At 41.9% G+C, this 23,394-nt stretch overlaps 1 protein-coding gene across 3 annotated transcripts in view; it reads right to left on the bottom strand.

Moving 5' to 3' along the window:
• PRKCB (protein kinase C beta) overlaps positions 1 to 23,394 on the bottom strand; it is a 340,114-nt gene that overhangs the window by 52,471 nt on the left and 264,249 nt on the right. For all 3 annotated transcript variants that reach the window (XM_045848918.1, XM_045848917.1, XM_045848919.1), the window contains one exon: positions 3,604 to 3,777. In XM_045848918.1, the coding sequence (XP_045704874.1) occupies positions 3,604 to 3,777 (174 nt within the window). The remainder of the gene's footprint in view (positions 1 to 3,603; positions 3,778 to 23,394) is intronic.

Below are 23,394 nucleotides of genomic sequence, written 5' to 3'. Positions count from 1 at the left end.
CTTTATCTTTGCCAAGTCCCCAGATGACACGAATTATTGCTAATATCACATTTTTCTTTGCATTGGCTCTCTTCCTCAAAAATCTTATTTTAAAAGCAAACTTTAGCTTTTGTTAGCTGAATAACCCCTCCTCATGTTTCATTGTTTCTGAGTCACTGAGGGAGATTTTTCTGCCATGTTTGTTCTGCTCTCCATCAATTTCCTGTAAATCACCCATTCTCACTTCTGAAATCTAATAGTCCTCTTCCTACTTTCTCCTTTGCTCAAAAATGTCTTGTATACCCAATGTAGTCTCATTGTCTTTGGAATTTTCACAGAATGTTCATGCTTATGTGACCTCCTCATGGACATGTATTAAACTTTGATTTTCTCCTGTTAAAAAAAAGCAAACTTTAGCCACCTTTGGAGCATAATAACCAATTCATGGAAATTGACAAATAATGGGAATCAAGCATTTAAGCCTGCCTTTCCTGTATGAACTGTACCCCTGGGGCACCAGGCACTAGATGAGGGAATCTTGTGCTCTTTTATTAAATGAGAAGGGAATGTTAGAATTAAGGTATTGAATTCTTACAATCCTTAATGAATTATTGGACCTAGGCTGCAAAGCATAAGTGGTTGCCAACATCACAAAAAGAGAGGAAGCTGGATATTATTTGCCTTCAGAAAAAAGAACATCCACCACCTATGATTTTGCTGAGGGGATCAAACCTGAGTCTGACCAAGCCCAGGTCCAGTCAACAGTCTTCAGGAAACATGGAGGACAAAGGAAACATGTGGAGATGCCCCACTACTGTGCAATTGGCAAAATCCAGACTGTGAACCCTCTATGGGGCCAACAGAGATCATCAGCAGATAAAAGGACAGAGCAAAGGAAAGAATGGAGCAGAAAATCACTGTATTAAAAGACCTACAAAACATATCCAATTTCTAAAATTGGGAATATTAAGCCACAGAGATAAAATGATAAAGACATGCAAGGAAACCCTGACTGGTATGGCTCAGTGGGTTGGGAGTCATCCCATGAACTGAAAGGTTGCCTATTTAATTCTCGGTCTGGGCCCATCCCTGGGTTGCAGCCCAGTCCCTGGTTGTGGGCCTACAAGAGGCAACTGAGATGTTTCTTTTGCACACTGGTGTGTCTCTCCCTCTGTCTTTCCCTTCCCCTCTCTCTAAAAAATAAATCAAATCTTCAAAAAAAATAAATAAAAGACATGCAAGGAAGTCATGCTACCACTGGGGGACATTAAATTAGAATGCAGAGAAACTTCTAGAGTGCCTGCAAAGTTCTCTTTCTTGACCTGGGTAGTGGCAGAGAACTTAACCTGGTAATAACTAATTACTAAATGTCTGTTTTGTGTGTTTTTCTGTATTTTTTCCAATATTTCAAAATTAAAAGACTTTATAGTGCTGTCATAAATAGAAGAAATCTGTGAAAAAAAATATAACAAAAACAAAACAATGACCTAGAAACTGCTGTTTGCCAAAGCTAGAACCTAAGGCCTGGTAACCTCTCTGTTAAAAAGCCAAGTATCAGGAAGATGCTGTGGGCAGAGTAACACCAAACAGAAACTTTCTTCTTGAGGTTCTTGGAAAAACTTCAAGTGAACTGAAAAGGGGAGTATAGTTGAAAGTCTACCCAAATCCCCTTCATACTGTCCAAGGCCATTTTGCATACAAGTGGCTGCTCTATAATGTGCCAAATACAATTCCACCTCTTAGTCCTGCTTGTGGCAGAGCAAAGGGTGTTCTTGTAGCCTCTTGTCACCCAGCAGACCTCAATGAGAGGCTGGTGGACTAAAGCCCCCACAGGGAATACTATACACATTTGCATAAAATGTGTCCTCCCATGACCCCTGTGGTAGGGAGGCTTTCCAAGATTTGGAGGACCTGGCACCAGAAGAAAATCATCTCATCACCTAAAAAGCAAACACTACATGGCAATCGGGCAACAATCTGCAGACCCATCCACCTTTCTAGGTCTTGTTATCACAGCCCCTATTGCATTATCTTTAACTATTGCTCTAAGACCATAAACTTCTCAAAAACAGGACCTAGCTTACTCAGCTCTATACAACAGGATTTAGTCAAGGTCAAGGCCAACATTTATGAAATAAATAATATCTACTGAGCATTTTCCAGGTACCAAGTGCTATGTTACGTGTTGTGCATGTGTAATCTCATTTCCTTCTCACAATAACCTTGGATATATACCTACTATTATCTCATCCTTTTTACAGATTAAAAAAAATTATAGCCCAAAGAGGTTATATAATTTGCCCGAGGTCACTCAGTCAGTAAGCAACAGAGCCAGGTTTGAACTCAGGTCTCTCTGACTTCAAAATGTATTAAAAGACCATTTAGAACATAAAAGGAGCTAGGCCCTTTTACACAGGGCAGTCCTGTGCCTGGTGTGTGGTCTGCACTGAGAAAACCCCCCCAAATCCAGTTCTGGGTCTTTAGAGGCTGGATGTGTTCAACCTAATTTAGCAGCACATAGGAGTTGGTGATGTTGGAGAAGAGAGGAAGTCCCAATATTTATATTATATGTAATATCTCACATAGGGGTAGGGCTCTAAAATTAGCATGTAGGGTAAGAGCTGGATGGAGTCAAAATCATCTTGAAAATGTCCTGAAAGCACCTTTAAGGCACAAGACCACTGGCCCTTAGAAGCCCCAAAGGCAAGAATTAACTTTGTCCCTATTTGCAATAGGGGCTCAGGTCTCCCCCTCCTTAGGTATGGAAACCATAGTCTAATTTAAAAAGGGACAAGGCAAAGATGTTTTTAAAGGGATGTCTCTTGCTTTCACAGAGTTGGAGTCACACCTGATCAGTAGCAGATAGTACACAAATGTCCCCTCCTCGGGAGCCCCAGCTCTGAGCTCACTAGCCCCTGCCTAGGGTACTGTGCCCCACAACCTAGGAGCCCTCCAAGGACTGTGTTCTCAGGCAGCCACTCCTCCAAGGAGGTCCATACAACTTGCAGAAGGGACTGGAGCACTTAGCCAAAGGGTCTGGAGGGCTGCCTATAACCATCTAGAGCATAGGTGGCAAACACAAGGCTTTTGGGCCGAATCCGGCTGTCCATCTTGTTTTATCTGGCCTGGTACCTTGTTTCTACCTGACAGCACTGCTGAGCTCCTTGCCCCTAGTTAAAGAGTAGTTACATTTATACAGTCCTAAAATTACATTTGGCCCTTTCAAGGCAACCGAGAGGCTGATGTGGCCCCCAGTAAAAATGAGTTTGACACCCCTGAAATGTGTGGACCTTTGCCATCATTCCCACCTGCTATTACATCTCATATTGTGAAACCTAAAGTCCTGAGTTCCTGTCCCCAAGTCACCTCTTGCTGTCAGAGAAAAGCCCTGCTCTGTTGGTTATAAAACCAATTGCCTATGTTCCTTTATCTCTGTTGAAACAGCACCTGCCTCAAGGGGTGAGCACTTCTCAGCAGCCACCTCGGAAATTCTCAGCAGCCTCCTCTGGGCCCCACATTTTCCTGTGTTATAATGAGGAGGACACAGGTATCTCTTTGGGACATCTTTGGCCAAAGCCCAGTGAAACCCTGGAGGGGAAGCACTAGGGCCCCCAGACACATTACCATAGTCTGGAAGCAGGAGTGCAGCTGGGTCAGGAACGGCGGCTTCCCAGGCAGGGCCAGCACACGCTTCTCCACCATGGTACATTCCACATCATCGTCTTGGATGACAACATCTTTTTTCAGGATCTTCACGGCATAGAGCTCATCTGTGCCTTTGCGCTCTGAGAGCATGACCTGGGAAAGAGAACAAGTAGGTCAGGGTGGTTGGAAGTGGTCCCAGGGGAAAGCCAAGGTAGCTAATGTTCATTCAAATCTTCGTCCACATGCTTTCCATTGACACTAAAACAACAGATGAAGTTTTCCACAGACCTCACACTTGCAATAGCTGAACCCAATCATTAAGGACAGTTCCAAGAGCAATGACCAAGTATTGATCCCTTTGGGATACAGATCAATGCCCAGCAAAATGGCTAGAATATAAACCCCATGAGGGCAAGTATCTTTGCCTGTTTTGTTCACTGGTGTAAACCAAGGCCACAGAATTGTACCTGGCACATAGTAGATATTCAATAAATATTTGTTGAAGGAGGAAATTCCTGATAAAACTGAATATGGATCTCTTGTTCCCTTATTCATTCAACCATTTAATATTCATTAAGAGCCTGGTAAGCACTGGGGATACAGCAATAAACAAGCAGGAACATTCTCTGACTTTATACTCCAGAGAGGAAGAAAGACTTCTGACATAATTATAAGGATGATTAATATAATATTTGAACATACTCCCCTATTGTCCTGGGGCCTCCTTCCATATAGCTGTGGTCACAATCAGGGCATGTTAATTGATGTGGTTCACAACACATCACTTTTTTCACTGGTCATGACTGTGCCAGAGGGAACAGTGACCAGCAGGTACCATTTCCAAGGAGCCACTTAGGAAGAACCTCCTGATTGGGCAGTAGACCCACTTGGCCACAGCTGACTGGTAGATAACTGACCTAAGCTGAGCCAGTCAGATTCTCTTCCTAAGAATTTGCTATTAGTATACTCCAAATAGTCAGTCCTGGGGCCCTGCACTGGGAAAACACACGGATCTGTCTATAAAGGTTTGTTTTTACCACATGCAGGCCAAGAAGAATTAAATGGATGTGTGAGGAGAAAAACATCATAGAATGAGCAGAGAGCTTGCTTTCCAGCTCCAGGTTCCAGTCTCTCTCAAGGCTTGGTTGTTTCCCATTAAAACCCCCCATATCCCTCCAATAAAATTATCACTGTGATTTAAATTAAATTAGTTTGAGTAGATTTATGCCTCTTAGAGATCCTATGAGACAAAATTATTGCTTGAGTAGCTCAAATCTTAATGAAAATAAAAATTTCAGGAAGCCAAATATCATCGGGTGACTTAAAACAAGGCAAATTCATTCTTTATAAAAGCACAGTGCCTATTGCCTGTATCAAAATCCCTGGGAAAACTTGTTTACAGTACAGATTCCAAGCACCACCTCTCACTTAGAAGCAGCTCTGGGCTGTGGCCAGGAAGTCTGTATTTTAACAATTGCCTCCCTTCCTCTTGAATCTAATCACTCAATGTGTTTTGAGGAACATTTGAGGTGCTATCAAAACTGATTCATTTAATATGGTGGTTAGGAGGTGTCCATAAGCAAAACAATCCTTTCATCTTGATTTTCCTCACAATTTCTCAGCAGTAACTCATGGGGGTAAGAAGGGAACTTTTCTTTGCTCCTTAATATTCTAATGAAGTTTTCCTTTTCTTTTTTTAAAATTAAATTACAGCTAACATACAGTACTATTTTAGTTTCAGGTATACAATTTAGTGATTCAATATTTATATGCCTTATGATACAATGCCCAGTAAGTCTAGTACCTACTGGTCAGCATACAAAGTCATTAAGATATTATTGAGATATCCCCTACACTGTACTTAATGTTCCTGTGATTTATTTATTTTTTAACTGGAAGTTAGTACTTCTTATTCCCCTTCAATTTTTCAAAGAAGTCCACACACACACACACACACACACACACACACACACACACACAAACACATGGGAGTATTACTCAGCAATAAAAAGAGTGGAATTTTGTCATTTGTGGCAACATGGATAGACCTAGAGAGTGTTGTGCTGAATGAAAGAAGTCATAGAGAAAGCTTTCCTTTTCAATAGATATCTCCCTGCCTCTTCTCAGAGAGCTTTCTGAGAGCTTTCCCCAATGTTATAAAGGAACTGATATTCTGTGGTAATTTTAAAACTTGTCTGTAAATATTTGACACTTCTCTATCAAGAAGCAGAGTCTATGACTTTGACCTCTCCCCTTGAACCTGGGTAGGACTTTGTAGTGGCCTCAATGAACAGAATACTGTGCAAGTGATCCTACATGACTTCTAAGTCAATAGCTTCTGTCAGTTTCTCTTGGGACACCAGCCTTTGCAGCCTGAGGCCACCATGCTAGTGAGGCCACAGAATAAGGCTGCATGGACAGACCCTGAGACTGCATGAAGAGCCTAGTGCTCAGATGGCTCTAGGTGCTCCAGGTGCTCCAGAACCAGCTCCTGCTACTGCAAGGACCCCAAATCACAATCCCTGAGTAAGCATCCCAATTTCCTCATTCCCAGGGACGGTGAGAAATGATAAACTGTTATTGGTTTAAACCTCTGAGTTTGGGGGGTGATTTGTTAATGCAGCAATAAACATCTAATTTCATACCTGCACTAATGCCACCCAGCATTGTCAGATGTGGCTCCCGTCACCTGAGTTTGTTAATTCTTGGGTTTGGGTTTGCACACTATTTTCAATCAATTTTTTTTGAAAAGCTTCAATTGAGTGAAGGCACCAGAGATGGAATTCACTTGGCCCTCTAAACATGTCACTTTTCCTGGTCTTTTCAGGATCTGGAAGGTTGGCCAGTTAGCCCCTTCATTCAGTCAGCATGAACAAGTGTCTAGGATGTGCCAGGCACTGAGAGGCAGTGGGGATCTGGAATGATAAGGTCCCTGTCCTCACGAGGTTCACACTCAGGCCCAAATAATGGCCTACTTCAATTGTGATTAAACCCCTGAAGAACTGTGTGGCGTTCTGTGAGTGTTTAAATGGAGGACTTACCCTGACTCAATAAAAGATGCTTTGGGGATGTAGTGGTTAAGTAGAGACCCAGGACCAGCAAGGCAGAGATGGGGAAGGCACATTCTAGACAAAGGGAAGAGAACCATGCTATCTTAGGATTCAGCTACCTGGATCTGTAAATCTTGGCCTGGATGCACTGTAGGAAGAGAGCACTCAAGCTCTAGAACTCAGATTCCTGATTGCTACCCCCAGCTCTCTGAGATCCAGCAAGTCTCCAGCAGAATCCAAGACATCCAGCAGACAGAGTAGCACTGGCACCAAGTGGGGAGACTGGACAAGGAACAGGTGCTGTGCAAAGGGAACGACTGCATTTGTGCCAGGAACAGCAAATGCCATGTTGGGAGGACTGGCATGTGAGGGAAGGGGACTAGTCTGGGACTGAAAAAGATAATCACACCCATGTCTTACTCACCCTGTGTATTATCTCATTTAATTTCCACACAAATGTGTAGTGTAGGTACCACTCTTATCCCACTTTTACAGATGAGAATTTGGTTACTTGTCCAAAGTCACTCCACTAGGAAGTGGTACTTCCTACGTCACCTGTCTTTTAAATTCATGCTCTTATCCACACCTCATCTGATTCTCCAAAGCCTAAGTACCAAGTGTTGTATTGTGAAACTGCTGTCTTCAAGTTATTGTTGGGATGTTTCAGATTTGGCTCCAGATCCTGGCCCTTTTCCTTCTTTTCCTACTCACCCTCCTACTAAGACTTGGGACACTGTGAACTAATTCATGGCCACAGACAGAATAAGTCACTGACTTTCTCCATTTCTTATACAACCACTAACATACCATTTACTTCTTCCAACAAGCGTGGTCTGAGCTTGTGCTGCAGTCACTACTATTTCATCCATCTGGTCCACACATTCACTGAGAATTTTGTGTCCAGCATTATGTTAGGCTCTGGTGACATGCCCATGAACAGGACAGATATGTCTCTGACTCCAAGCATTAAATGGCTTGCAAAGATCTTCACTCCTCCTCCTGGGCCCTGAAGAGTTAGTATGGGAAAGGATGGCAGAAAAATAGCTGTAGCACTGACAACAGTGATGGCCGTGCTCTAAAATGTTCCTTTAAGTGGAAATGACCTTTTATAATTGTCTCACACAGTTTCAGGAGTCTCCACTTCAGTCAATACCAACCTAGAGGGGGTGGGCTGTTTGTTCAGCTGTCCCTCCAGTGGGAGGATTCAAAGCAGATGGAAAGGATGTGTTGAAGTTCTTATCAAATTCCAAGCCACATCTGCTACCCACACATCTTCTGGGAGAGACGTGATAGACAGCAGAGCTCCAGTGACAGCAGATAGAATGGAGGGAGGAAGCACAGAGATTTCCATCTGGGAAGTTTGTTGGTGAATGCAGATGGCAAAGTGTGCCTGGAATCTTGGCTTCTGACCATAGGTCAGTGTTTGTGATGATTAGGGCAAACTCTATGCTGAGAAGACCTGGTACATATCCAAGTTCTACCGCATCCTAGTGCTTGACCTTAGGAAGTTCATTTAACTTTCCCAAACCTTAATTTCCTCATCCGTAAAAAAGGGATACCCACAATACTTAGCTTTTGGTGATACTGAGGGGATTTTGTGGTACAAGGTGTGTACCATGCTGGGAAAGGTGATGAGTGCTTAATACCCGTTGGTTGTACTAGTTTCCCACTGGAACAAAGAACCAGAAACTGAGTAGCCTGAAGCAAAGGTAATTTATTCTCTCTCAGTTCTGGAGACCAGAAGTCTGAAATCAAGGTGCTGGCTGAGATTTTAGGGGCTCTGAGGGAGAGTCTGCTCCATGCCTCCCCCCAAGCTCTGGTGGGGGCCAGCAAGCAATCCTTGGTGTTCCTTGCCTAGTAGATGTATCACTCCAATCCCTGCCCCTGTCTTTACAGAGTGCCCTTCCCTGTGTCTTTGTGTCCGTGTCCAAATGGCCTCTCTATAAAAACACTAGTCACTGAATTAGGGCCCACCCTAATCCACTATGACCTCATCTTAACTTGATTATACTTGCCAAGACCCTATGTCCAAATAAGGTCACATGCACAGGTACTGGCAGTTAGGGCCTGAGCATATCTCTTGTGGGGGAGACCATTCTACCCACTACAGTAGTTATCATGAACTTCATCCTTTCAGAGAGCAACCAAGGGGGCTGCTTGTGATCCTTGCTTACCAGCACCATTTTTCAGTTCTCAGCTGGCTAAGGAGAGTCTCCCTGAGGGAACTGTATGTCCATTTGCATACTAATGTAAGAGGGTAGAGATAGTTAGGGATCAAAAACCCTGCCACCAACTCCCCCAATGTCAACAGACACCTGCCAAATGTCCAAAGCCCAATTCAGCCTCCCTCAGTTCTTCTCTTACATATTTTATATAATCTATCAGCAAGTATTGTCAGCTCTCCATTCAAAATACATGCCACATCCAACCTCCTTCCTGATCTAAGCCTCCACAATCTCTAAACTGCTCTCCTGCAGTTGCTTCTGACTCGTTCTCTGCTCCCACTCTGCTTGCCCCCAACCTCCGCACACACTCTGCTTTCCTGCCTACAGGATTCCACCCCCAGATATATTCAGGAGTTTGCTCCCTCACCTTGTTCAGAGTGACCTCCTTGAAGACATCCTCCCTGACCACCTTCTCTAGTTGCAGCCCCCTCTGTTGCTCCCCATCCCCTTCCTCTAATTTGTTTTTTACAGCACTCACCACACCTGGAACTATATTAATCTCTATTTATTTTCTTCCCTCCCTAGAATGTAAGCTCCATGAAGGCAGCTATTTTGTTTGACTTGTTTACTGTTGTACCCCAATATCTAGCACATAGTAGACAATAAATATTTGTTGAATGAACAAATAAATGAATGAATGAATGAAAATATTTGAGTGGGAGAAGTAGTTTTTAAAAAATCCCAGATGTAGGTCACTCAAGATCTTTAGTTACTTAGGATTCAACATTGTTTAATATATATGGCTGTATCCAAAACATATTTCACAAAGAATTAAAGGTAGCTCAATGTTATATAACATAAACAAATGGATTTTATGGTATATAAGTTAAACCCTGATAAAGCTGGTTAAAATGATTGCATAGCATATACTGTGCATATGTTTGTATATGCATGTATGCAGCCTCACCCTGTATATACAGGGGTAGGCAAAGCAGGCTTACAGTTGTGAGTACACAAAAGTTTATTCTTGTGTTCTTAATTATTGTATTATTTATTATCATTATTTACCTACTTCTGCCTACCCCTGCATAAATAATGTGTGTGTGTGTGTGTGTGTGTGTACTCTCGGCCTCCTAGAAGTCAGAGCAACCAGAGATACATGAAACATAACAAAAATTCGTATTTTCTATAAGGAAATCACTTTTTGAGGAGAAAATAAGCTTTCCCTAGAACTTAGGTCCTCATGAAATATCTTCATGATTTCGAATCTGTGGTTCTACAGTGGATGATGTTCTCAATCACATTCCTATAACAGGTTGGAAAAGGAGGAGGAGGAGAGGAGACCAGCAGACTAAATTACCCAGCATTGCAGGGCCAGCAAACTCTACTAACACAGGGCTTGAGAAAGGATTCTAACTTGATAAACTCAGATAATGCATCTAAGAGAGAGAGAAACAGACAGACAGACAGACATTTGGGGATCATTAGGTCCCCAAACACGAATTTTGGAGAAGAGGATAAGTGAGGGGCCATGAGCTGAGGGTGGCATGGGAGAGAGATAGAGAAGCAAGCTAAAGTCAGGCATGTCCACTGTGGGCCTGTAGGACTACCCTCCTCTTCCACACCCACCACACTAGGGAGCAGCTTGTGGACAAGACCAGGCACAGGACTTGGTGCTGATCCACTGGCAAGAGTGTATCCCCCTCTATTTCTGGCTTCCAGCTCTTTGAGGGTCCACTGTTCTCAGAGGCTGTCTCCTGCATTTGTTCCATCTAGTCCCTCCAAAGACCTGACCAGGGTAATATAGGTCAGCTCAATACTATATTTCAGGGAAAATGTGGTGTCCTCCCCTCCCCATCATCTCCCAGGGGCTGGCCATGCCTGCTCACATTGAGCACCTGTTCCTCCAGGCTGCACAGTAGAATCCCTGAGAAGGTTTGAGGAGCTGGTGCTTGGCCCACACTCCAGACCAATCAAATCAGAATCTTCTAAATGCATGGGGCCTCCTGTGCCAGGCCTGGCTGCCCAGGGAAAGGCTGGCAGGGAGGTGGCAAGAGGCCATGAGAATGGCATTGTAATCAGGGAGAAGGGTACTGGGCACACACCATCCACCTGTTCTTCCCAGGACATTCACCCACGCAGGGATGGGGTTTTGAGAGAACTTTGGGTACAGCTACATTACAAAAGGAAGAGTAGCTTCAGTAACTTCATCTTCACAACATGACAGGTATCCTGACAAGCTCTTCAATAAAAGAATAAGATTATGACATGGACTGAGTCTAACAAGCTGGAAGTTTATATCTAATCAGAATCGTAAAATTATAGTAGATATAAGTTCAGGTCTGGAATCCTGAGTTCGAATCCTAAATCTAGCATGTGCTTGCTGTGTGACCTTGGGCAAGTTACTCAACCTCTCTGAGTTCCCTAGTCTTTACAAGGGGTATGACAATAGTTCATCTCTAGTATGAAAACAAGTGGCATAAGGCAGGTACAGCTCCATGCCTGGCACACAGCAAGCCCTGCTGTTAAAGGGAAAGCATAATTATGGAGATTAAGAGGGATGTCCAACTCCTGTGGGTGTGATAGTTCTCTCTCACATTCTACAGATGAGAAAGAGAGAAAGAGGATGAGAAAAAGAGGAAGAGAGCACAGACCAAAATCTCTGGGAAATCTGTCTTAGGAGATTCCTATGCAGAGGCCAGAATGAAAGGCAAGGCCATACTTCCTGTGCTCAGAGGCAGGGCTGGGCAGGAGAGCTCCTAGAGAGGTGAAGATGACTTCCACAGAGAACTGCATGCCCAGTAGAGACCAGACTTCCCTGTGGAATCAGCAAACCATCTGTCAACTTCTAAAATTCCAAATGAGGAAGGGACTATATGGTTTCCAGGCCTTCCAGACTCGTCTTTTCTGGCATGGAGATTTGCCAAAGCCCTCCTTCCGACTGGGCCAGCGATGAAGAGTTGACTTACACCACCCAACCCTTGAGAAACAGAAAACTGGAATGAGGAGCAGGAGACCTTGTAGCATGTTGGATGTAGCAATAATATGTAGACAGGAGTCCATTAGCTCATAGGGCCATAATGATGATTCAATGATATAAGGCATATTGAGAGATTAACACAGAGAAAGAATTCGGTACACTGTGTTCATCACAGTTGATGAACTCTTCACCTTTTGAGGTTCTCCAACTTTTAACTTTCACCCATCACGAAGATGCCCTGACATGTTCTAGGTCATCTTTTATTTTTTCCAACTTTGTGAAGTAATTTTTTATTTAAGTTATCTTGAAGACCCTAATTTTGATTCTCCAAAGTGTGCTGTTATCACTCAAACTCTGGGTCACATTTTCTAAGCTTATATATCCACACATATATGCATTTTATTTTACATTTTATTTTTTTCATGGCAGTCACACTAATTGAATGTAGTCATATGGTTTGGGGGACCAAATGCACTTGCCTCTATGACCCAACAAATTAACAGCCTAGAAATGATTTCTGGCTTCTAATCACTCGTTTTGGAGAAGGAACTGGGTAGACTGGCTAACTGAAGAAGTACTTCAGGAAAAACTGAAAAGTGGTAGAGTGGGGAAAAGATGCTAATTGGGAATTAATAGTGTGGATCTGGGGAGGATTGAATCATTGTGTGGATACAACCTTCAAGTTGGCCAGACAAAAATAAGAGCACCATGCAGTGATACTCAGGGCATACAACTTGATTAGTTCATGATTTGTTATATAAGGTTTCCATACTTAAAGTAAAAACCCTTCACATGCTTACATACTGTATAATCTCAACTATATGGCATTCTGGAAAAGGCAAAACCATGGACACAGTAAAAAGACCAGTGGTTGCCAGAGGGGAGGGGACATGGAAGAATGCAGAGGATTTTTGGGGTAGTGAAAATACACTGTGTGACACTATAATGATGGATACAAGTCACTACATATTTGTCCAAACCCACAGAACGTACATCAACAGTGAACCTGAATGTAAACTGTGGACTTTGGGTGATAATGACATGTCAGTGTAGGCTCATGGATCATAGTGGATGTATCACTCTGGTGGGGGATGTTGATAGTGGGGCGGCATGGATCTATGTGATAGATAAACTGAGTTTTCAGATCAGAGGTCAGGTTGACAGGTATTACTAAGATTTAGATCTTTTTAAATAATGCCATGTCACACCTTAATCAAGTTGAATTTTCGCCCAGTAGCAGAGAAAGCCCATGGAAGTGTGAAATGGTTTCCAATGGAGGTACTTTCAGCCTAGTGAACCCTAGCTCTTGCAGACTTGCTATTGTTAAGCAAATGTCACTACACCCTGGCAAGGAATGACTCACAGTAACTGTTGGGATGGGGCAAGAGGAAGGGAAAGGAGTTTTGAGCCAGGAATGCCTAGCCCCTGTGTTTCAAATGAAGATATTCAGTAGAATTTAATAATGTTTCATTGTTTGTTTGGGAAATGCAAAAGGACTACTATTTAAAAACTCTGGGCTGTATCACTTCTAACTTTTGATATCATGGAATTAATATGATAGAATTGGTAGCTATCAATTCCAGTATTGAAGTGTTCTTTTGAGCTAAATTCAATATTGTTGAAATTTGTGCTTAGTGAATTTCCTTTTAAACATGTGTCATAGTACACAAAACTGGATAGTAGAAATAAAAGCAGATTTAATTTGACTGATTTTTAGACAGTTCCCAGGAAAACAGACTGATAATTGATGCCTTTTACCAAAAGAAAATATGATGAAACACTTAAGGGTCCGTCATTCATTTCAACAATTAGGCTGCACAAAGCAAGCCTGTTTCTCTTTGATCTGATCATCCTGGAGCACACAAGCCTCCCCTTGTGGTTGGTGCTGTTACAAACTTTGAGAGGAGTGGAGGCTTTGTGGATTAGTGGTTATACATTCAGGAGCCAGACTGCCGGGGTTTGAACCTGCATCCACTGCTGTAGGACTCTGCCTCTCACCTATCTGATCTTTCAACTCCTCATCTGTAAAGTGGAGACAATAACAGCACCCACTTCGTAAGATCATTGTGAAGATTAAATGAACAATGCATATAAAACACTTAAGAAAAGCCCTCAGTGCTCAAAATGTATTGCCATCCCTGCAGTGGTTTCCAATTCATGATGAGAAACTGGACAGGGTGAGGGAGAACTGAAATAAAAACTAAGGCACATTTAATCATACTAACCACCTATATTTGTACATCCAAAATATCTACCCTGGGTGTTGGATAATTATAACCTACAGGTTTCTGCTATCAAGTTTGTATTTGATTATGGGTTATGCTGTTGGTAACCAGGAATTCATCTTAACAGAGCTGTGACTTTCTGAAATAACACAGAAAGATGTAGTTGAGTTGGATACGGAAGGTGGCAGGAACCATGACAGCCCAGTCATTGGACCAGTGGCCATGAATTATCACCTGAGACAGTCTCCATGTTAATAAGCACTAGATGGCCCTTCAATAAGAAGACTGGATTTACCTTTGTATTATTTTTCCCAAAGAGTCAGGCAACATTTTAAAGAATATACAGACTTAAATTCCCACTTTGGCCCATGTATCAAAACAGACCAGTGTTTTCTTCCTTTTCTCAAGGAAACTGTGTATTCCACATTAGCTTTTCAGAGTCTGTCCTGTCATGCTATCAGATGGCTGAATGGGAAAGTGGCCCCGCCCCCTGGCCACAGCCAACTAAGTCACATGGGTGGCTGAGCCATACTGACCCATCAACTTCTCTTTCTTGGGATTAAAAAATTCTAGGATGTTTTTGATCTGTGAATTAGACATTGAGAATTGGAGAGTGACATGCAGCTGAGGAAGGTGGTGTGATGCACATCCAGGAAGCAGGATGACACAGGTTGGAGGCCCCAGGATGGAGACAATGGTTGTTGGGCTTCTGAAAGCTTTTGCATTCCTGCTGCATTTCTTGCCTTTGGGTGCTGGGAGATGCACAGAAACATGCCAGATCTTTCCAGCAAATGCCCCTTTACTCACTCTGACTTGATAGTCTACTTCCTACAGGGCAGAGTATTGTAAACCTTGAGTTCCAGGTAGTTCATTTTCCTTAATATAATTATTTTTGTTGGGGAAAATGGACCCTTATAATTTCTTGTTCTGTCATTTACTATCTTCTGAGGAGTGAATGTAGGGACCACAGTGACAGAGTCACTCACTTTACTGAGAAGAGACCTGGAAGAATTCAGAAAGTAAGAGAGCCTCATAAGGATTTGGGAAGATGAGCTAGCAAAAATACCCAGCAATCAGAATTGCATATGAAAGACTGGAGGCTGGGAGGAAGGAGCAGTAATTGGGGTGGAACCAAAGAGAAGGCAGGAAACCAAGATCAGACAGCAAATGTCACAAAGTTCTCCGGGAAGAGGATTAAGGGGGCAGGTAGCAAAGACTGAGCTATCTGTGAACCATGAGATAGAGGAGCTCACCATATGGTGCAGGAAGATAGCATAGCAGGTTGAAGTAAAAGGAAGTGTTTTTGTCTGCAGGATTATGTAACCACATCTAGTGTATGTACGGGTATGTGTGCATGTGCATCCACACCACTGAAATTAAAATTAGGATAGACTCCCACCACAGGAGTGCCAAGCCGTTAGAAAAGGTCTTTGTTAGGGGTTTGAACTAAACTGACTTTGATCTCTTCAGAAGTTTCTTCCTGTCCAAATTCAGAGTTGTGCTTGATTCCAGCAGAAGGTGCTGTCCTCTGGGGCTGGACCTCTGGACGGCTTTTTGTGCCCAAACCCAAAGTTCACATTACTAACCAGGTGACTTTCAGGAGACAAGCTCAGCGGCTGCTAAGGGGCTTTCTGTTGGGGTGCTGGTGCCAGCCAGCTTCACCAAACACACTCAGTGCAGTGTGAAAAGGGAGGGATACAGCCGTTTTAGGAGCTCACGAGGTATTTTAATTTTTTTTAAAATCACAAGAAATATTTACACTGAAGAAAATGCTTTAACATACAACACTAATATATTCATCCTTATAACGATGCAATTACAAGATACAATTTTAAACCTTTTTTTCAAAGAGGGAGGAGTTACCCATAGATGTCACTATGCAGCTCTGTAGCAGTTTTGAAACTGCTATTTTAAAAAAAGACTAGCAGTTTGATGGAGATGGGGGCAGTTTGGCCCCCAAAGTAGAGAAGAGTGCTGTCAGTGATGGAAAGAGGCAACTAGAATCACTAAACTTAGTTTCAAGTCCTAGTCCTGCCTCTTCCCAGCTATGTGGTTTTGGGGAGGTCACTCAACCTCTCTGACTTACAATTTCCATAGAGATATAATAGGATCAATATCAGTAGCTATCTTGCAGGGCTGTGGTGAGAATTAATATGATATAATACATGTGAATCCACAGCATGGTCCCTGGTAATTAGTAGGAGCTCAGTAAAATTAGAGGCAATGTGGGTGGGGAGAACAAAATGGAAGATAGAGTTGGTGAGGGTTAGAAAAAAATGGAGGTTAAGGTTTGAAAAGAAATCAGCTGAGAAGTCACTGTACACACTAGTGATGCCTCCGAGACTTGGAGGATCCCCTTTGCTGAAGCCTGCAAGAAGAGTCTAGAAGAGCAGAGGTTAGATGAGTGATGTCCATTCTAGTGGGCCCTCCCAGGAATCCCTTCTGATGGCTCACAGTTCCAATGAGTGTTTGCACATAGATGGGTAATGGACAGGCACAGAGTGATGAGTGAGGAACAGAAAATCTAGAGCTGTATCACTATGAGCAACACAGTATGTCTAAAGGCAGAGGCTCAGAGAAAAACCAAGGCATGAAAACTCTGCCTAGTACTTAGGAAGGAAAATGAGAAACTAAGAGGGTAAGATGGTTAACCCCCCAAAATATTTTCATGGTATAGAGAGGGGATCACTGTGTAGACTGGGGATGTAAGTGTTAAGTGTCTGCAATCAAGAACCCCAGATCACACATATTTAAATCAAACCTGTTCAATTAAATGCTGCTAAAGAGCTGTGTGACTTTGGCAAGTTATTTCCACTTTCTGCATCTCATTTCTTCATCTGTAAAATGGGGATAACAGTAGCTACATTACACTGTAAGTATGAGGCAATACATATAGAGCACTTACAACAGAGCCTGACACACAGTAAGGACTCGAAATGTCAGGTGGTATCATCATCATTACTGCCACCACAACCACCACTGCTACAATATATTTGTCATGAGGACAGATGTTTCTGTCTGTTTTGTTCACAGCCATGTCCTCTGCACCTAGAAGAGTGCCTGGCACATAGTAGATGCTCAATAAATACTTCTTAAATGAGCAAATCCTTAATTATGCCTCTCAGAAAGCAGTTATTATAAAAGTGATAACTTCTCCTTGGAATAGGATAAAGGGTCCAGTTTTAGTCCCAGTTCCTTTCTCTCATGTCTGTCCTCTGCTGTCGTAAGCAGCCACCACACCTGTACTTGCATCTGGTTAGGAGGTAGGTGACTACTCATAACCAAGGAGACAGGTGTTTCAGAAATTGCTGAGGATGGAAGTCATAGTGCAAAAGTATAAGGCATGGGTGCATGGGGAGAGAGTGGAGGCAGCCAATCTCAAAATAGCAGTCTGATTCTCTGGCTATATTCAATGAATAAAGAACAGAGAAGGAAGGGTAAAGATCACAAGAAAAAATTTAAGGATACAGGACATATCAAGTGTGCTCCTCATCTAAAGGAATAGGCATGGGGGACAGGAAAGATCAGAGACTTTCAGTGCCTTTCAGATATGAACAAAAAATGTAGCAAAAACACTTCATGTTCTTAGAAATACAATAGTAATTGAAGTACCAAAATGTCATTGTGAGTATAAGATCTTCAGACAGTTCTTCACAAGATGTGGTACCTGTACCATCAGCAGTACAAACACAGAATTACTTTTCTACTAATAAATTATCCTAAAAACACATTAAAATAAATATATAACAGGCAGATCAAGCCCATGGTTTCACATATATTATTGCTTCAGGCAATGGTAAGAAAAAGAAAAGGAAGTCATCTAAATCAACTAAAGAAAAATATTTAAGATAGTATAAAGTAGATATATACATGACCAAGATAAACAGGTTCATGAGTAACTAATATTTAGGAAACTTGGCCAAGGTTGTACTCCACCCTATTGCAGTTTGAAGTCTGAGCTAAAGGAGCTGGCATCAGAACCTTGGAGAGCAGCACACAAGTGCTAAGTATCTAGTGGGGCCTTAGTGGACCAAGCCACAGCCTAATCCTCAGTGGCCTCCTTAGTGACACTCAGGCCATCAAGCACTAGAAGGAAATATCACTAATAGGAAGAATTTGGACTCTTCTGTTTGTGGGGCATGTAAATTGAGAGTTATAAGGGGGAAAGTCAGAAGGTCTTTCGTGTCCCTAAGAAAAACTCCAACAGCAGCTGAAAAGTAGAGTGTGGCTGAGACCACTAGCTTTCCACCAGAATTGTTCTCTCAGCCTCCCTTGCACTGAGGTGTGGTCATATGACTGAATTCTCTCTAGCAGTGAGCAAGCAGAAGTGATGGGTGCCACTTCTAAACTAAAACTTTTAAGAAGTAACTTGTGCCTCCAACATACTCTCTTTCTCCCTCCACCCACCAAATGTATACAAAAACAAGGCCATAGAAATTAATGGAGCCACATAAGATGAAAGGAACCCAGGTCCCTCAACTACCACATGGAGAACGTGGGTGAGGCCAGGAACACCCACCTCGTACTGTTACATGAGTGAAAATGAAGCTTCTGCAGTGTCTGAGCCAGTATACATTTGGGGTGTGTGTTACAGAAATTGAATGCACACAAGCTAACAAAGCAGCTTAGGTGCACTGGCCACCACACAGATCAACCATTCCCAGCTTGGGTGTGATCAGAAGGAGGAGACCGTCTAAGACCTTCATTTACTCCCTCCCTTCTTTGCGTAGTCAGTCACCTTGTCCTTTAGGTATGGCTCAAGAGTCACTTTGTTACGGAAGCCTTCACTGCCTTCAATGAGGGCCTCTCTGACTCTCATAGTACCCATCAAACTCAGTGGCACTTACATCTGTGTGCTTTTTGACTAATGTGTACACCCCCACAGGGTTTCAAAGTACGCATTTTTCAAAATTCATAGGTTGATACATTTATTTCTGCCCTTCACTGAAGAATTTAAGGGTAGAGTGTAGCAAAGTCTGCAACTTGCTTTGAAATGCACTAAGAATGGGTTAACCTGGGGACAAACAGATAGATAGATCTGTATGTGATAAAGCACACACAGTACATTACCATGTTAACTGTAGAATCTAGGCAATGGGTATTATGGATGTTCATTATATAATCCTTCCAACTTTTCTGAACTAAAAATCTTTTACAATAAAATTTTTGAAGAGAGGTTCAATGAGATTAGGAACCATGCGTATATTATGTCATCAACCTAGATAGTACATATCTGCCCAATTACAGATTTGGAGCACAATTTGAGCTCCAGGAATCACTAGACAACCAGTGAGGTTAAATTCCTGGGAAGTGTCATGGTTGGCAAAGCTGGAGACAAAGAAGTCATAAAAAACAGAGAATGAAGAATAACACTATTTTATTTTTCATTGTTTATTCTAATGCAGTTGTCCCAATTTCTTTTTTTCCCTTTTGCCCACCTTCACCCAGCCCACCCCTCTCTCCCACAGTCAATTCTCTTTCCATTGTCCAGGTTCAGGGTTCATTCGTAAATGTTGACTACTCTCTTTCCCCTCCTTCCACCATCCCCCCTCCTCCCTTCCTATAGCTATCAGTCTGTTTCATGTTTCCATGTCTCTGTTTCTACTTGTCTCATTAGTTTATTTTGTTCATTAGATTCCAGTTATAAGTGGCATAATATGGTATTTGTCTTTTACTGACCAGTTTACTTCACTTAGCATAATAGTCTCCAGTTCCATCCATGCTGTCACAAAAGGTAGGACTTCTTTCCTTCTGCTGTGTAGTATTTGATTGTGTAAATGTGTCACAGTTTTTAAAAAATTTTATTTCTTTATTTTTACAGAGAGGGGAAGGGAAGGAGAAAGAGAGGGAGAGAAACATCAATGTGTGATTGCCTCTCAAGCACCGTGTCCTGGGCACCTGGCCTGCAATACAGGCATATACTCTGAGAATAGAACCGGGGATCCTCTGGTTTGCAGGCCTGGGCTAAATCCACTGAGCTACACCAGCCAGGGCATACCACAGTTTCTTAATCCACTCATCTACTGATGGGCACTTGGGCTATTTCTAACACTGAGCTATTTTTGTAAATAGCATTGCTATAAACTTTGGGTACATAAGTTCTTTTGAATGGGTGTTTTGGGATTCTTAACGTATAGCCCCAACAGTGGAATTGATGGGTCACAAGGCTGTTCCATTTTTAATTTTTTGAAGAAATTCCATACTGTTTTCTACAGTGGCTGCACCAATCTGCATTCCCACCAATGGTGCACTAGGGTTCCCTTTTCTCCACATCTTCACCAGCACTTGTTGTTTATTGATTTATTAATGATACCCATGCCAACGGGTATGAAGTGATAGCTCTTTCTGGTTTTAATTTGAATCTCTCTGATGGCTAGTGATGTTGAGCATCTTTTCATATGCCTATGGGCCCTCTGTATGTCCTCCTTGGAGAAATGTCTGTTCAAGTCCTTTGCCCATTTTTAATTGGATTGTTTGTCTTCCTGATATGGAGTCATATGAGTTCTTTATATATTTTTGAGATTAAACTCTTGTCCGATGTATCATTGGCAAATATGGTCTCCCATATGGTTGGTTCCCCTTTCATTTTGAGGATGATTTCTTTAAATGTGCAGAAACTTTTTAATTTGATATAGTCCCATTTGTTTATTTTTTCCTTTATTTCCCTTACCCAAGAAATAAATCAGCAAAAATATTGCCATGTAGGATATCTGAAATTTTACTGCCTATATTTTTCACTAGAACTTTTACAGTATCACAATGTATATTTAAGTCCTTTATCTATTTTAAGTTTATCCTTCTGTATGGTGTAAGTTGGTGGTTTAGTTTCATTTTTTTTGCATTTCCAGTCCATTATACCAACACCGTTTATTGAAGAGGGATGTTTACTGAAGATGGAATATTTATTGAAGAGGAAGTTGGGATGTTATCCCAACACCCATTGTATGCTCATGCCCCCTTTGTCAAATATTAATTGACCATAGAGACATGGATTTATTTCTGGGCTCTCTATTCTGTTCCATTTTTTCTGTGTGTCTGTTCTTATGCCAGTATCAGACTGTTTTGATTACAGTGGTCTTGTAGTATAGTTTGACATCAGGTATTGTGCTCCCTCCAACTTTATTCTTCTTTCACAGGATCACAGAGGCTATTCAGGTTTGTTTGTTTGTTTGTTTGTTTCCTGAATAAGTTTTTGGAATATTTATTCTAGATCTGTGCAATATGCTATTGGTATTTTAATAGGAATTGCATTGAATCTATAGATTGCTTTGGGTAGTACACACATTTTAATGATCTTAATTCTCCCAATCAATGAAGATGGTATATGCTTCCATTTATTTGTATCTTCCACAATCTCTTCTTCAGTGTTCTATAGCTTTCCAAGTACAGGTCTTTTACTTCCTTGGTTAAATTTATTCCTAGGTCCTTTATTTTTCTTGTTGCTATAGTATGAAAATTGGTTTTTCTCAGTTTCTCTTTCTGATACTTCATTGTTGGTGTATAAGAATGCCATCAATTTCTAAATATTAAATAATAAGTGAATAATACATCTGACCACTCTGTAACAACAGTTCTAGAAGGCATGTATCTCCAAGTAAGCTAGACATGCCAAGAGGCCCTGCTCTAGTAAGATGATCCCTCCAGGTAATCCTCTCAGGAAAGAAAACTCTCTAAAGCTTCCTTTTACAAAAGTTTTGAAACAGAGCTTTCTCGTTTGGCTCTCAATGGCTTTCACAATTGCTTTCTCCTTTTCATTTCCACAGGTTTTAGCAAAATGCTTATGTCACTCCCTAATCAGTTCACCAATTATCATGGTGCTCCAGAGCATGTTTTTCTGGGCCAGATCTGACACAGTGGACCTGGGGGAGGGGAGGTGTGAACAGATTGGCCCACAGGTCATCCACCTTACCTTTGGGAGGGGGACAGTAACCACCCTGCTGCGTTCTTCCCTTTAAGGGGATTGATCTATCTGCCTAACTAGACCACAAAACGTTAACAATGAGCATGTAAATATAAACCGCATTAACATGAAACCACAATTGGCAAAACTAGAGTGGCAAAGGATTACTACATTTTAAAGTATCACAGAGGTTTTTATTATTTTAGTTGCTTTTATGGCATATATCATCTGTGATTTATTGGATGCCACATCCCCAGTCTGAAACAGAACTGTCAATTATTATAATACTTTCCATGGAAACATATCATCTATTCTTTCTCATTCCCTTACTGTTCCCCAATGACCCACTCTCCCACCTCTCCACCCACCCCCCCAACCACAACCTTCTCCATGAGGCCTTCTGGAGCTTCCATTCCTCAATCAAAAACTCTCCAACCCACCTTGTTAACTTTTGAGGTAACAAGGCCAAGAATAAAAATGCACATTTATACTTGTTAAATTAATGTACAGACATTGGAAAGATGCAAATTAAATAAACAAAAGTGTTAATGTATGAGGGCAGTAGCAGTGAGGGAGCATGAAAAGAGTGAACCTGGGTGGGAGCAAGACTCCTCAATATTTACCATTTAAATATAATTTTAATTATGAACCATGAATATATTGCTTACTTAAAAAGTATGATTCTTTAAAACTTACCAACAGCCTCAGCTTATTAAAACCTTTTAATTTAGGCTACTTTTCCCCTTGTCATCATGGAAACCACCCATCTTTGGGGTTTAAATGCCTCTCTGTTCTTCTTAGTGTTTTAAATCCCTCAACCTCATCAATTTGTTTTTCATACCCAGGCCTCCAGACTCCTTCTTTCCCACCTAGATTACAACCCTCTTCCTGCTTTGACTTCCTTCCAATCCAGTCTAGACACTATTTGTATTCTTCTATTCATTCCACTTTTACTGAGAACCTGCTAGAAGCAGGCTCCATTGGATCAGCACTGGGCATCCCTCATCCTAGAATCCTTACCTCCCTTATAAACTTTATTAATGTAATCTCCTGGTTCACTGATTCTCTAAGCTCTGCCCTTAGCTCAATCTACCCTCCACATCTCCATTTCCACATACAGGCTATTCAAAGCTGCTGGCAAAAAGCACGCAGAGGTGTGGATCATTACTATTCTCAACTGCTTATTTAGTACTTGGGGCTGCTCAGCAACCTTACCGCACATTCCTGCTCTCAACTCCCATTTTATGGGAGGCTCTTCCAAACATGGGCCAGATCCCTGACTCTATGTCAGCAGATGACCTGTGACTGAAAAAGATCTGTGCTTTCAGCCTAGGCCCTGAATTAACTCAATCCATAGGCACTGGAAGTACAGTGATAACATGACAGAGAAGGTCCCTGTTCTTGTGGCAGTCAGATCTTAGGAGGATAAAAAAAGACAAACCAATAAACA

Source organism: Phyllostomus hastatus, unplaced genomic scaffold (assembly GCF_019186645.2).
Source record: "Phyllostomus hastatus isolate PE091 unplaced genomic scaffold, TTU_PhHast_1.1 phas_contig_64, whole genome shotgun sequence".
In the NCBI taxonomy this organism is placed as follows: domain Eukaryota; kingdom Metazoa; phylum Chordata; class Mammalia; order Chiroptera; family Phyllostomidae; genus Phyllostomus; species Phyllostomus hastatus.
Note: the sequence above shows the minus strand (reverse complement) of the source record. Positions and strands in the feature narration are given on the sequence as shown.